Genomic DNA, 15124 nt, shown 5'->3' with positions numbered 1-15124 from the left:
AATTGTGAACTCCACTTTGGTTTTATGAATGCCATTTTTGACTGAAGGACAGAGTGAAGGTTACACTTCGTATTGTAATCTCCAAGTTAGATTAAGACATCTAGTTTGAGCTGAAAACTAGGCTGATCCTGACACAGTCAGTCTATTCCAGACACTGTCCTGATCACGCTGGGTTGTGGGACACCTCAGAGATAACAATGAGAGAGCTATCAACATTGAATGGCTCTTTACTACTGAAGCAATGAGTTTTCTCCTGGTAGACCTCTGACTTTGAATGACTCTCTACATAGAAGCCAATTGGCAGGGAAGCAGGGCTGGAGCCTGAAATTCCTCTCACTGAAGCACATGGGCAAAAAAGGGACAGTGTTTTAAAAAGTGCGTGCATCTCAGAGCAAGGGATCAGACTATTACCACATGCAAGAAGATCAGACTAAGGAGAGAGAAGGTAAGAAGGGCTGTGCAGACTAAAGACACTGACTCAACCCAAGCCTCACAGGGGGTCAGAACAGTCTAAGCAGAGTGAGTTCTGGATTTTGTTGTTTTTCAAAGATTATGTAACTCTCTCGTGTGTTTTATTAAGGCTATGTCTACACTAGCACTTTTGTCAGTAAAACTTTTTCGGTCGGGGTGTGTGGAAAAAAAAAAACCCCTGACCAACATAAGTTTCACCAACAGAAGCGTAGGTGTGGACAGTGCTATGTCGGTTGGAGACACTCTCCTGCTGACATAGTGACCACCGCTCACGGAGGGTGGTTTAATTATGCCGACATGAGAACTCTCTCCTGCCAGCATAGAGCAGCTGCATGGGAGAACTTATGGTGGTGCAGCTGCTGACCTCTGGAAGGACTTTGCTACAAACTGAAGCTCTGCACGAAGGACTGTTGACCCATCCCAGCGGGGGATGTTCCAGAGACTTAATCTGAACCTGCAGTTTACTCCAGCACTGCTGCAAGCCTGAACTAAGAACTTTGCCATTACTGTATGTAATTGATTCCATTTAACCAATTCTACCTCTCTTCTCTACCTTTTTCCCTTTGTAAATAAACCTTTAGATTTTAGATTCTAAAGGATTGGCAACAGCGTGATTTGTGGGTAAGATCTGATGTGTATATTGACCTGGGTCTGGGGCTTGGTCCTTTGGGATTGAGAGAACCTTTTTCTTTTATTGGGGTGTTGGTTTTCATAACCATTTATCCCCAGGACGAGTGCACTGGTGGTGATACTGGGAGACTGGAGTGTCTAAGGAAATTGCTTGTGTGACTTGTGGTTAGCCAGTGGGGTGAGACCAAAGTCCTTTTTGTCTGGCTGGTTTGGTTTGCCTTAGAGGTGGAAAAACCCCAGCCTAGGGCTGTAACTGCCCTGTTTGAGCAATTGGTCCTGATTTGGCACTCTCAGTTGGGTCCCGCCAGAACAGCTCCGTCACACTGCTGTAAGGTCTGCAGTGTGGACATAGCCTAAGAGTAAAGTGTGTGTGGTTAAGAAATTCCTTTGCTAAGCCTGTGTTCCCTTGCTTTCCTGCCATGTTGGCCCTGAAGGGGTTTAACTAGCAATCAGAGTTCCCAGAGCCAGGTGATCACTGGGAGGGAACATATCTAAATAATTGGGGATTCAGGAGAGCTGGGTCATTGGCCTGGAGGATAGAGGTAGCTGAACTGTGGGATCCCACTGCTCTAAAAGGGCACCAAACTCGGGGTGTACTCCTGGGAGTATGCCTGACAGACCCATAACTGGGAACCATACCAGTCACTACGCAGACTCAGAGGGGCTTAGAAGCATGTGGGGCAGGATTTGAGTCTGTTTCTTATGGACTGGTGTCCATCCAAAAGTGAGGATGGGGCGAGGTTGTAACAGGATTACACATTGTTTTGTGTAGTGTAAGCCCATTTTTTATACCAGTTCAGAGAAGCTGCTACTGAAAACCATTTTTCGTAATCGTTAATTTGCTAGGGCAGATCAGGCTTAAGAAGAATTTGTATGACTAGCCTGTACACTATCTTCTGGAGATCTATAACAGCCATATGAAGCCAAAGTATGAGTTTTTTGTCTAGATCGTATGCATCTGGGGTGTGAAACACAGCACATATTAAAAAAGGAGATAATATGAAACAATTTATTGTCCCCTTGAGAAATGTGAACCAAGGATCGATGCATATTTTGATTTGTAATTTATACCACATTCTTTTTATGAGTTACTGTGGGATCTTATTTTCTCAGCCTGTTTGGCTACTATCTGATTCACATTTTAGAAAGGGCCATTTCGAAAGAGCACAGTCTTTTCCTACAGTCCAAAATCCATAATTCTTCTGCAGTTAATCCCACCAGTGCCCTACTTATGTTCAAGAGTCCAAATATGTTGTATAAATAGCTTGTTTTTTTGTCCTGCCCTTAAAGGAACTGAATTTGAAAGCATGAGAAAATATGAAAACTTTGTGCTGGGGGAAGAATGACGAGGAAAGGGCTGTTATTTCTCTGGACTAAGCTGAAGTTTGAATCTAAAGTTTTTGCTTTGAGTTCTTCTCTCCTTTCACTTTACAGTCCAGGCTCTCTCGCACACACACACTTTATATATATATATATATATTTGTCATAGTTTCCACCGACTAGACCCAACAGCAGATTGAAGTTGTGAGCGCGGCTTTGTGGTATTTCCTTTTTTGAAGATTTTTTTCCAGGCTGTTTTTGACCTGGCTCCATGTAACTAACACACACACACACACACACACACACACACACGGCGAGGTTACACCCAGTTGGTTCCTTCCCGAGGGTAAATTCTTGGGATTCGCAGCTTCCAAACAGCCGATTTCCTTTCCTTGCAGCTGGGAGGGCAGGTTCCCTGGCTGCTGCTCCTGTGCTCACTGGCTGCCACTACTGGACCTTCCCCAAGAGGAGTCAGTCGCTTCACTTCTAAGGAAAGTGCTTTTCCTTGGTCCCTCAAGGCAAACAAGGGGGAGGTAGGGAGGGGAGAGAAGGGATCCGGGATCAGCAGGATGCTCCGAGGCAGCGGCAGCAGCTGGGCTCTGGAATCCCGGCCAGGCGAGTCACCCCGTTAGGAGGCCCCGCCGGCACCCCGGCCCGGGGGGCAGCCGCGGCAGCAGCATGGGCAGCGGCAGCAGCAGGAGGAAGCGGAGCTGCAGCCCCGGCGCGGATCGTCCCGGCAGGCGGGGCAGAAGCAGCAGCGCCCCCAGCGGGCAGGGCGAGGAGGCCAAGGGCAGCCAGGCGCCCGCCCCCACGGAGCTGCCCAGCAGCAGCCTGCGGCGGCCGCAGCCGGCGGAGGACTCGGACTGGGAGCTGCTGGAGGAGGTGCTGGCTGAGTGCGAGGAGCCGGGCGCGCTGCCCCCCACGGCCCGGGGACCGGCTGCCCCCAGCCCGGGCCCGCCTCGCCGGGGGCCCGCCGGGGACTCCTGGGCCGGCCACGACCGGCACCCAAGGGCAGCGGCGGCGGCGGCAGGGAGCGGCCGGGGCAGCGGTGCCGCCGGAGGGGACCAGCCGGTAAGTGACACCCCCACCCCGAAAGGGGACCGGGAGCGGATCCCAGGCAGCGAGATGGAGGAGAGGCAGGGCCCAGCCAGCCCGGCCCGGGCCCCAGTAACCCGTCCCGCCGAGGCCCAGCGCCCTGGGATCCAGCCAGCCCTGGGCCCCAGTAACCCGTCCCGCCAGGGCCCAGGGATCCAGCCAGCCCAGCACCGAACCCCACTAACCCGTCCCGCCGGGGCCCATCGCCCTGGGATCCAGCCAGCCCAGCACCGAACCCCACTAACCCGTCTCGCCGAGGCCCAGCGCCCTGGGATCCAGCCAGCCCAGCCCCGGGCCCCAGTAACCCGTCCCGCCAGGGCCCAGGGATCCAGCCAGCCCCGCACCGAACCCCACTAACCCGTCTCGCCGAGGCCCAGCGCCCTGGGATCCAGCCAGCCCAGCCCCGGGCCCCAGTAACCCGTCCCGCCAGGGCCCAGGGATCCAGCCAGCCCAGCACCGAACCCCATTAACCCGTCCCGCCGGGGCCCAGCGCCCTGGGATCCAGCCAGCCGGGCCCCGGGCCCCAGTAACCCGTCTCGCCGAGGCCCATCGCCCTGGGATCCAGCCAGCCCAGCCCCGGGCCCCAGTAACCCGTCCCGCCAGGGCCCAGGGATCCAGCCAGCCCAGCACCGAACCCCACTAACCCGTCTCGCCGAGGCCCAGCGCCCTGGGATCCAGCCAGCCCAGCCCCGGGCCCCAGTAACCCGTCCCGCCAGGGCCCAGGGATCCAGCCAGCCCAGCACCGAACCCCACTAACCCGTCTCGCCGAGGCCCAGCGCCCTGGGATCCAGCCAGCCCAGCCCCGGGCCCCAGTAACCCGTCCCGCCAGGGCCCAGGGATCCAGCCAGCCCCGCACCGAACCCCACTAACCCGTCTCGCCGAGGCCCAGCGCCTGGGATCCAGCCAGCCCAGCCCTGGGCCCCAGTAACCCGTCCCGCCAGGGATCCAGCCAGCCCAGCACCGAACCCCACTAACCCGTCCCGCCGGGGCCCATCGCCCTGGGATCCAGCCAGCCCGGCCCTGGGCCCCAGTAACCCGTCCCGCCCAGGCCCATCGCCCTGGGATCCAGCCAGCCCGGCCCCAGGCCCCAGTAACCCGTCCCGCCAGGGCCCAGGGATCCAGCCAGCCCAGCACCGAACCCCACTAACCCGTCTCGCCGAGGCCCAGCGCCCTGGGATCCAGCCAGCCCAGCCCCGGGCCCCAGTAACCCGTCCCGCCAGGGCCCAGGGATCCAGCCAGCCCAGCACCGAACCCCACTAACCCGTCCCGCCGGGGCCCATCGCCCTGGGATCCAGCCAGCCCGGCCCCGGGCCCCAGTAACCCGTCCCGCCAGGGCCCAGGGATCCAGCCAGCCCAGCACCGAACCCCACTAACCCGTCCCGCCGGGGCCCATCGCCCTGGGATCCAGCTAACCCAGCTTCATGGGGCCCAGTGCCCTGGGATCCAGCCAGCCTGGTCCCAGGCCCCAGTAACCCGTCCTGCCAGGGCCCATCCCCCCAGGGCCCCATCGCCCTGGGATCCAGCCAGCCTGGTCCCAGGCCCCAGTAACCCGTCCTGCCAGGGCCTATCCCCTGGGATCCAGCCAGCCCATCCCCCCCAGGCCCATCGCCCTGGGATCCAGCCAGCCCGTCCCACCAGGGGCCCATTGCCCTGGGATCCAGCCAGCCTGGTCCCAGGCCCCAGTAACCCGTCCCCCCAGGGCCCAATCGCCCTGGGATCCAGCCAGCCCATCGCCCCCGGGCCCATCCCCTGGGATCCAGCCAGCCCATCCCCCCCAGGCCCATCGCCCTGGGATCCAGCAAGGGGTGCTAGAACAGTTTTTATAGTGGGGGTGCTGGTGATGGAAACCCTGTATTTGGTGTTTGTTATACTACCTCAAAGACAGGGGGTACGGCAGCATCCCCAGCAGCCCTAGTTCCAGCACCATTGGATCCCGCCAGCCCATCCATCCAGGGCCCCAGCCAGCCAGAGTCAGTTCCTCCTGGGGCCTATCACCTTGGGATCCAGCCAGCCTGTACCCATGGGCCCCCTGTAACCTGTCCCCCTGGGATCCAGACAGCCCATCCTCCCAGTTCCCCCCCTAACACATCATCCCAGGGTTCATCACCCAGGGATCCAGCCAGCCCAACTCCCCCAGAAGCCCACTCTATCCCCCTGGCCTGGGGCCCATTGTCTGGGAGGGAAGCCAGCCCACCCCCAGACGCCAAGGGTGAAGGTGCCAGACAGCCCATCCTGCCCTTGGTGTCCCCTCTGGCCCACCCCCAGGGCCCCATCAACCCATGCGCTTGGGATCCAGGGAGCCCCATCCCTCCGGGATCCCATCTAATCCATTGCCCTGAGGATCCACCTAGCCCCATCCCTCACTTGGACTCCCATTTTAACACTATGCCCTAGGGTCCAGCCAGCCTGTCCCCCTTGGAAGTCCCCCTATAACCTATCACCCAGCAAACCCATTTCCCTTGCAGGTCCCCTATCTATTTAATTTCTTCTGGGAGTCCTAGCTAGCCTGCCTCCATGGGAGGGGTGTCCCAGCCAGCCCAGTTCCCTGAGTTCAATGCAGAACCAGTTCCTATAACACAGAGGTCGGCAGCCTCTGGCACACAACTCGCCAGGGTAAGCACGCTGGCGGGCTGGGCCAGTTTGTTTACCTGCTGCGTCAGCAGGTTCAGCTGCTCGCGGCTCCCACTGGCCGCAGTTCGCCGCTCCAGGCCAGTGGGGGCAGTGGGAAGCTGCGGCCAGCACATCCCTTGGCCCGTGCCGCTTCCCGCTGCCCCCATTGGCCTGGGATGGCGAACCGGGGCTAGTGGGAGCCGTGATTGGCCAAACCCGCTGACGCGGCAGGTAAACAAACTGGCCTGGCTCGCCAGCGTGCTTATCCTGGAGAGCCACGTGCCAGAGACTGCCGACCCCTGCTATAACATCTGCAGATCAGCATCCCAAGCTATAGGGCTCTCCCCTTTCTATGGGGACATTTGCATAGCTTAATTTGCCCATTTTTTCATTTAATCCTTTTACTCCTAGTTGTAGCTCCTTCTCCATCTCTTAGGTGTTTACGCCCTTCAGCTAAAGTTGTGGGGTGAGCCCTTAGATAGTTCTCTTTCCGTTGCTGGTTCTCTACTTAGGCCCTGTGTACGTTAGAAAAGTCTATCATTGTAATATCAGTCGACGTAGCCAGTGGTTTGCCAAGCTATAGCATAGTCAGTTCTTTTTATCTTTCCTGACAAATCATTCCCTGCAGCCCTTTTATCATTTCTGTTGCTCTTCCCCAAATTCCTTCTCTCTTTTAGGGAAAATATAATCATGAAAGGGTCATGCCAGTCTCAGTTTTCTGTGCTCCATTAAAAGGTTTTTTCCTCCTTTAATTAATTCCTTGTAAAAGAATCCTAGTGTCATTAAATAAAGCATACAGCACAGCTCACATTTTTTCCTTTGTTCAGTCATGTAAGCAATAGTTTTGAAGCTGAACACACACATACATACAGATAGATAGATAGATATAGATATAGTACCTTTTAATGTTTGCCAGTTCATTTCAGTAACAATGGTACCATCTTAAAAACAAACAAACAAACAAAACCACACCAACACCTCAGTCTTATTCTATACAGCAACTATTGAATTTTCTTGTGAATAGAGCTGAAATTAACAGGGCTCTCTTCCTATCCAACAAAGACAACATTAACTTCAATTTTTGTATCATCTTAGCATGATACCCAGGGCACCAAGAACAGTGATCTGTTTGTTAGATGCTGCTGCAGGCGGGACTACAAAAATTGTGGGAATACACTGATCGATTGAATTCTAAATATTTGTTACTGTTTTTTAGAGTACTTTCCCCATCAGATGCCTAACAACTTTTAGGTTAGGCTAAATGGAACCTTATAGCCCTGACAGTCTCACTTTATGATTATATTCATATTTCCGTTGTAAAACTGTTTTTGCAAGGGATAATGATAACTTTGATATAATTTCCTAACAGAGTAATTATTTTGTCAACAATAAGCATGGGCACATTAAACAACAAAAAACCACACCTCAAACCGAAGTCTTATTTAGACATCACGAAAAAATAGAGGTTCAATATCCTCTTTGTTCTTATAACTCAAACACATTCAATTTTAAAATTAAGGCTTGATCTTAGAACCATTACTCACATAATGGGATTGCTCATGAGTGAGAATTACTTGACTTCACTAGTTAATCTTTACTCATGTAAGTGCTAGAGGATACGGCTCTATATTTTTGTTCCAGCATGTGCACTCAAATACTGTATTGGTGGTGGTGTTTTTAAAAATAAGACAGCTCAGTTGAAATTTGGCTGTTATGTGTAAGCTCCTTTTTAAGTAGCTATGTTTTTACTATTCTGTATATTCTTATTTATAACATAAATTGGCAAACTACAGTAAGTCATGACAGGTAATGAACAGGGTTTTTTTTTTTTAAATAAAAAATAAACCAGAGAAAGTTAATCCATAAGAGTAGGTATTAGTAAAATGATGAACTGACAAATCAATAAAGGTCCAAGAAATGAAGAATTAAGGCTGAAGCAGACATGTCTGAATTCACCTAATTAAGTCTAAGTGGATACATGCATATACTGATATGTGATAAATTCACCTAATTAAGTCTAAGTGGATACATGCATATACTGATATGTGATACCATGCACTATTTTTAGCCTTTTTACAAGATGCTGCTGAAACTCCTTGCAGTATTTATCTATCTAACCCAGTACCTTTCTGCCCTCTCCAACTCACTTTTGCCAGTATGCCTCTCCTTCACAGATATGCTCAAGTATTCTAAAGGTATTAGTCATTCACCTAATATCTTTTTCATATCTTTTCTATAATTTCTGATACCAGCCCTAGTGGCTATTCATATCAATTGGATATTTCACTTAAATATTAGTGAAGAATGTTGACATCTACACCATCATCATTAGGCTTCAGAGTTAGCACCACACAGATAAATCAGGGTCAGTTCACATCTCTCAAAGCACTAGTTTCAGGCTAACTCTCTACAGACTCACAATAGGCAAGATTCTGATCTTCTGACTCATGATGAGACCTGCATGATGACAACGCCTTGGAGAGTAAGGTGGTACTCAGGGTAGGAGAGGAGGGCACTGTCTGGCCCTAAGACAGATCTGCATTGGTTCAAACAGAATACTTTTAAATTACAGCATACAGTCTGCAGAAAGTGAGGAGCCACAAGAAACACCCCAGTGGTTGAAGGCACCCATGGACAGAGGCTTGTGCACCATTGGCTTAGAATAGTGAGGAGGCTAGGATACAACATGATTGGCTACCATGACTTCGAAGTTGTCAGCTTGTATCTACACCAGTAGAAAGAACGGTTTTCAGTTATGTTAACCTAACTCAATTGAGCTAACACAATTGACAAAAGCACTCAATCCCTCTCTTCTCCCCCCCCCCCCAAGTCATTTGAAGAGAAAACAATTACAGGGGCTTTGCAAAGAGAATTAACTCTCAGGTCAGGTCAGGGTTTTTTTCCTTTGCAACCTGGAGCACTAAGCATTTTCATCTGAAATTTCAAAGCAGTTCTCATACATGGACTGGTATTATTCTGATTATGGAGATAGAGAAACTGAGGCTAGCAGCAGAGTTAGGAATAGAACCCAAATCTCCCGATTCTTATTCTTTTGGGACCCCTAGATCACTGACAGCAGTCACCATTCCTTCTTGTTTTTTAGAAAGAGTCCTTATGGCACCTTAGAGACTAACTAATACATTTGTTAGGGCTTGGCTACACTTAAAAGTTGCAGCGCTGGTGGAGGCTTTCCAGCACTGCAATTAGTAACTGTCCACACCTGCAAGGCACATCCAGTGCTGCAACTCCCTGGCTGCAGCGCTGGCTGAACACCTGGTCTGCTTGGGGTATAACAAGTGCAGCGCTGGTGATCCAGCGCTGCTCGTCAAGTGTGGCCACACACCAGCGCTGTTATTGGCCTCCAGGGTATTAGGAGATATCCCAGAATGCTTTTAACTAAATTACTCTTTGTTTTGCAGCCTCTCTTTGTTTTGTTGTGAACTCAGAGCTCCGCGGCGCTCCGGAGCACAGGGAGCTGCTTATCTAAAAAACAAACACAGCTCCTGTTTGCTGTGATCAATCTGTACCTGACTGTGAACAATCAAATGAGAAAACCCCCTGCCTATCTCATTCACAGGGGTTGAGTGTTTGCTTGACGAGGAATAGCGGGGGCAGAGGGGAGAACGGGAGTCCGTTGGATGCAGGCTGTTTGAAGTTAAGAGTTAAGATTAAGGGGTCGGGAACATTTTCTGATTTTGCAAGTCAGGAAGCTAACATACAGTGTTGGCTCCAAAAATCCACTCTCTCTCTCTCCCCCGCTCCCTGTCACACTACACGCCACCCCACCCCCCTCTTTTGAAAAGCATGTTGCTGCCACTTGAACGCTGGGATAGCTGCCCATAATGCATCACTCCCAACAGCGCTGCAAATGTGGCCACACACCAGCACTGGTAGCTGTCAGTGTGGCCACACACCAGCGCTGTCCCTACACAGCTGCACGACCAGCGCTGTAACTCCCAGCGCTGCAACTTTCAAGTGTAGCCAAGCCCTTAGTCTCTGAGGTGCCACAAGGACTTCTCATTGTTTTTGCTGATACAGACTAACACGGCTACCACTCTGAAACCATTCTTTTTTAAGCTTCCATTTAATTTCAGCCACCCACTCACCCATCTAGAGCTTGAGCGATCACTCTTGTTTTTCTGTCTCACTTTTCTTTGCTCAGCTCAAAAAGAATATTTGTGGTTTTACAAAAGCTGCTATAGTACAGTACATGATGGCAACTCTCTATGGAAACCAGAAAGGACTGTGATGCCATGGCCTCATTCATCACGCTCCTGGCTTCCTAACATGGAAAAATGTGCAAGCAATCTTTTTTTCCCCAAAAATAGCTTTCTGCAGTGTTATCAGGGCCGGCTCCAGACCCCAGCGCGCCAAGCGCGTGCTTGGGGCGGCACTTTGCCGGGAGGGCGGCAGGCGGCTCCGGCTGACCTCCCGCAGGCATTTCTGTGGAGGGTCTGCTGGTCCCACGGCTCCGGTAGAGCATCCACAGGCATGCCTGCGGGAGGTTCACCAGAGCCACGGGACCAGCGGACCCTCCGCAGGCACGTCTGCAAGAGGTCCCCCGGAGCTGCGGGACCAGCGACCGGCAGAGCACGCCCCGTGGCGCGCCGCCCTGCTTGGGGCGGCAGAATTCCTAGAGCAGCCCCTGAGTGTTATAGTAGCACCTACTTAGAGACAAAGTGATTACATTACAGCACTGCATATGGGATGGTATAGTTAATGGTAGTACACAATACTTAGTAGTCACAGTCCAATGGATTGTAATGTACTTTTAGAAATCTGATTTGGTCAGAAAGGTAGTGTATCCTTTTTACATCCAGATAAGTGCCCTTTCAGTAGATTTGTGTGAAACAGTGTCACCTTGTGGCTGGTTAGCTGAATCTTATTTACACTCTGTATTTCGTATGGATAGTCCAAAGAGACATTTTTCATTGCACTCACTTTTTTATAGCTACTTTTACATTGTCACTAAATAGTGTTCCTTTTCTTGTTGAAATACTTTTTAAAGTGAATAAAATACATTGTTTATTTCCAACACTATTAAATATCATTTTCAACAACATTTAAAAATTACTGTTAGTAGTCGAACGTGCCCTCAAGTCAAGTCCCTCATTCCATGACAAGAAGACTAGAAAAACATACTGTAGGGAACTATCCTGCACTGGCAGGGAAATGGATTAGATGACCTAATAAATAGAGCTTTTCCAGCTCTAACATCTGTGATTCTATCAACTCCTAGCTACAGCTGGGGGAATGATTGGATGGAAAATCCAAACAAACAGATTTTTTTCAAACTGCGCAACTCCCCTTGTTAATTTCCAGAGTTGGATCTTGATGATTCACCTTTTTTATGTGTGGATCACAAGCCCCTAGTTTTAACACAAGTTTGCAATTTGGCCAGTGGACAAACAAACCGGTAGTTGTGTTATAATCTTAACTAAAAAGAATGCTGCTTTCAAAGAGCTTATGTCATCACAGCACAGCTGTGCTGCACTCACCCTGACACCTGAACAGAATGGCCACCAGGACACAGAGGTGTTTTTTCTACCAACATCACTTTCTGGTCTTTACGGAGAGTTTGGTTCACTTTGCTGCTTCTGTACTGTAAATGATTGCTGATCTAAAGCAAAAAAAATGGAGGGTGGGGAGGAGGAGGTCTATCAGAAAAAATTCTAGCTCTCAAACATTTTAGAGGAAGGATTCTCTGGGAGCTCCCCATATTCTTCTTCATTTCCTAAGTGATGCTCCCGTCAGCATCTGTCGTAACACTCCTATGCTGACTTCAGTGGAGTTTCACTGCAGGGATGAATCTGATCTACTGAGTTCTAATGATTTGTATCCCAGCCAAACTCAGCACCATGTGCCAAAACCTTCTTCCCAACCTGAAAATAGGATGGAAAGAAAACAAGGAGGAGGCTCTGCAGTCTGGCTGAGAATTAGAAAGAGGCTAAAAGCCGCATCACACGATGCTGACATGATTTAACTTAACATAAGAACATAAGAAAGGCCGTACCGGGTCAGACCAAAGGTCCATCTAGCCCAGTATCTGTCTACCGACAGTGGCCAATGCCAGGTGCCCCAGAGGGAGTGAACCTAACAGGCAATGATCAAGTGATCTCTCTCCTGCCATCCATCTCCATCCTCTGACGAACAGAGGCTAGGGACACCATTCTTATCCATCCTGGCTAATAGCCATTTATGGACTTAGCCACCATGAATTTATCCAGTCCCCTTTTAAACATTGTTACAGTCCTAGCCTTCATAACCTCCTCAGGCAAGGAGTTCCACAAGTTGACTGTGCGCTGTGTGAAGAAGAACTTCCTTTTATTTGTTTTAAACCTGCTGCCTATTAATTTCATTTGGTGACCCCTAGTTCTTGTATTATGGGAATAAGTAAATAACTTTTCCTTATCCACTTTCTCAACATCACTCATGATTTTATATACCTCTATCATATCCCCCCTTAGTCTTCTCTTTTCCAAGCTGAAGAGTCCTAGCCTCTTTAATCTTTCCTCGTATGGGACCCTCTCTAAACCCCTAATCATTTTAGTTGCCCTTTTCTGAACCTTTTCTAGTGCTAGAATATCTTTTTTGAGGTGAGGTGACCACATCTGTACACAGTATTCGAGATGTGGGTGTACCATGGATTTATATAAGGGCAATACTATATTCTCAGTCTTATTCTCTATCCCCTTTTTAATGATTCCTAACATCCTGTTTGCTTTTTTGACCGCCTCTGCACACTGCGTGGACATCTTCAGAGAACTATCCACGATGACTCCAAGATCTTTTTCCTGACTCGTTGTAGCTAAATTACCCCCATCATGTTGTATGTATAGTTGGGGTTATTTTTTCCAATGTGCATTACTTTACATTTATCCACATTAAATTTCATTTGCCATTTTGTTGCCCAATCACTTAGTTTTGTGAGATCTTTTTGAAGTTCTTCACAATCTGCTTTGGTCTTAACTATCTTGAGTAGTTTAGTATCATCTGCAAACTTTGCCACCTCACTGTTTACCCCTTTCTCCAGATCATTTATGAATAAATTGAATAGGATTGGTCCGAGGACTGACTCTTGGGGAACACCACTAGTTACCCCTCTCCATTCTGAGAATTTACCATTAATTCCTACCCTTTGTTCCCAGTCCTTTAACCAGTTCTCAATCCATGAAAGGACCTTTCCTTTTATCCCATGACAGCTTAATTTACATAAGAGCCTTTGGTGAGGGACCTTGTCAAAGGCTTTCTGGAAATCTAAGTACACTATGCCCACCGGATCCCCCTTGTCCACATGTTTGTTGACCCCTTCAAAGAACTCTAATAGATTAGTAAGACACGATTTCCCTTTACAGAAACCATGTTGACTATTGCTCAAGAGTTTATGTTTTTCTATTTGTCTGACAATTTTATTCTTTACTATTGTTTCAACTAATTTGCCCGGTACTGACGTTAGACTTACCGGTCTGTAATTGCCAGGATCACCCCTAGAGCCCTTTTTAAATATTGGCGTTACATTAGCTAACTTCCAGTCATTGGGTACCGAAGCCGATTTAAAGGACAGGTTACAAACCTTAGTTAATAGTTCCAACTTCACATTTGAGTTCTTTCAGAACTCTTGGGTGAATGCCATCTGGTCCTGGTGACTTGTTAATGTTGAGTTTATCAATTAATTCCAAAACCTCCTCTAGTGACACTTCAATCTGTGACAGTTCCTCAGATTTGTCACCTACAAAAGCCAGCTCAGGTTTGGGAATCTCCTAACATCCTCAGCTGTGAAGACTGAAGCAAAGAATCCATTTAGTTTCTCCGCAATTACTTTATCTTCTTTAAGCGATACTTTTGTATTTTGATCATCAAGGGGCCCCACTGGTTGTTTAGCAGGCTTCCTGCTTCTGATGTACTTAAAAAACATTTTGTTATTACCTTTGGAGTTTTTGGCTAGCTGTTCTTCAAACTCCTCTTTGGCTTTTCTTATTACACTCTTGCACTTAAGTTGGCAGTGTTTGTGCTCCTTTCTATTTGCCTCACTAGGATTTGACTTCCACTTTTTAAAGGAAGTCTTTTTATCTCTCACTGCTTCTTTTACATGGTTGTTAAGCCATGGTGGCTCTTTTTTAGTTCTTTTACTGTTTTTCTTAATTTGGGGTATACATTGAAGTTGGGCCTCTATTATGGTGTCTTTAAAAAGGGCCCATGCAACTTGCAGGGATTTCACTTTAGTCACTGTACCTTTTAACTTTTGTCTAACTAACCCCCTCGTTTTTGTATAGTTCCCCCTTTTGAAATTAAATGCCACAGTGTTGGGCAGTTGAGGTGTTATTCCCACCACAGGGATGTTGAATGCTATTGTATTATGGTCACTATTTGCAAGCGGTCCTGCTATAGTTACCTCTTGGACCAGCTCCTGCACTCCACTCAGGATTAAATCTAGAGTTGCCTCTCCCCTTGTGGGTTCCCGTACCAGCTGCTCCATGAAGCAATCATTTAAAGTATCGAGAAATTTTATCTCTGCATTTCGTCCTGAAGTGAAATGTTCCCAGTCAATATGGGGATAATTGAAATCCCCCACTATTATTGTGTTCTTAATTTTGATAGCCTCTCTAATTTCCCTTAGCATTTCATCATCACTATTACTGTCCTGGTCAGGTGGTCGATAATAGATCCCTAATGTTATATTTTTACTAGAGCATGAAATTTCTATCCATAGAGACTCTATGGAACATGTGGATTCGCTTAAGATTTTTACTTCATTTGAATCTACACTTTCTTTCACATATAGTGCCACTCCTCCCCCTGCACGACCTGTTCTGTCCTTCCGATATATTTTGTACCCCGGAATGATTGTGTCCCATTGATTGCTCTCAGTCCACCAGGTTTCTGTGATGCCTATTATATCTATATCCTCCTTTATCACAAAGCACTCTAGTTCACCCATCTTATTATTTAGACTTCTGGCATTTGTGTACAAGCACTTTAAAAACTTGTCCCTGTTTAT

General features: G+C 48.7%; 1 protein-coding gene across 2 annotated transcripts in view; it reads left to right on the top strand.

Moving 5' to 3' along the window:
• Positions 1-2725: 2725 nt before the first annotated feature.
• CYS1 (cystin 1) overlaps positions 2726-15124 on the top strand; it is a 28316-nt gene continuing 15917 nt past the window's right edge. Inside the window, exon 1 of one of the 2 annotated variants that reach the window (XM_039533031.1) lies at positions 2726-3492. In XM_039533031.1, coding sequence (XP_039388965.1) covers positions 3100-3492 — 393 coding nt within the window. In that variant the 5' untranslated portion in view covers positions 2726-3099. The remainder of the gene's footprint in view (positions 3493-15124) is intronic. The other variant, XM_039533032.1, reaches the window with a different exon arrangement.

The sequence above is a fragment of the Mauremys reevesii genome, linkage group 3, assembly GCF_016161935.1.
Source record: "Mauremys reevesii isolate NIE-2019 linkage group 3, ASM1616193v1, whole genome shotgun sequence".
In the NCBI taxonomy this organism is placed as follows: Eukaryota; Metazoa; Chordata; order Testudines; family Geoemydidae; genus Mauremys; species Mauremys reevesii.
This window is presented reverse-complemented; position numbering and strand designations above follow the sequence as displayed.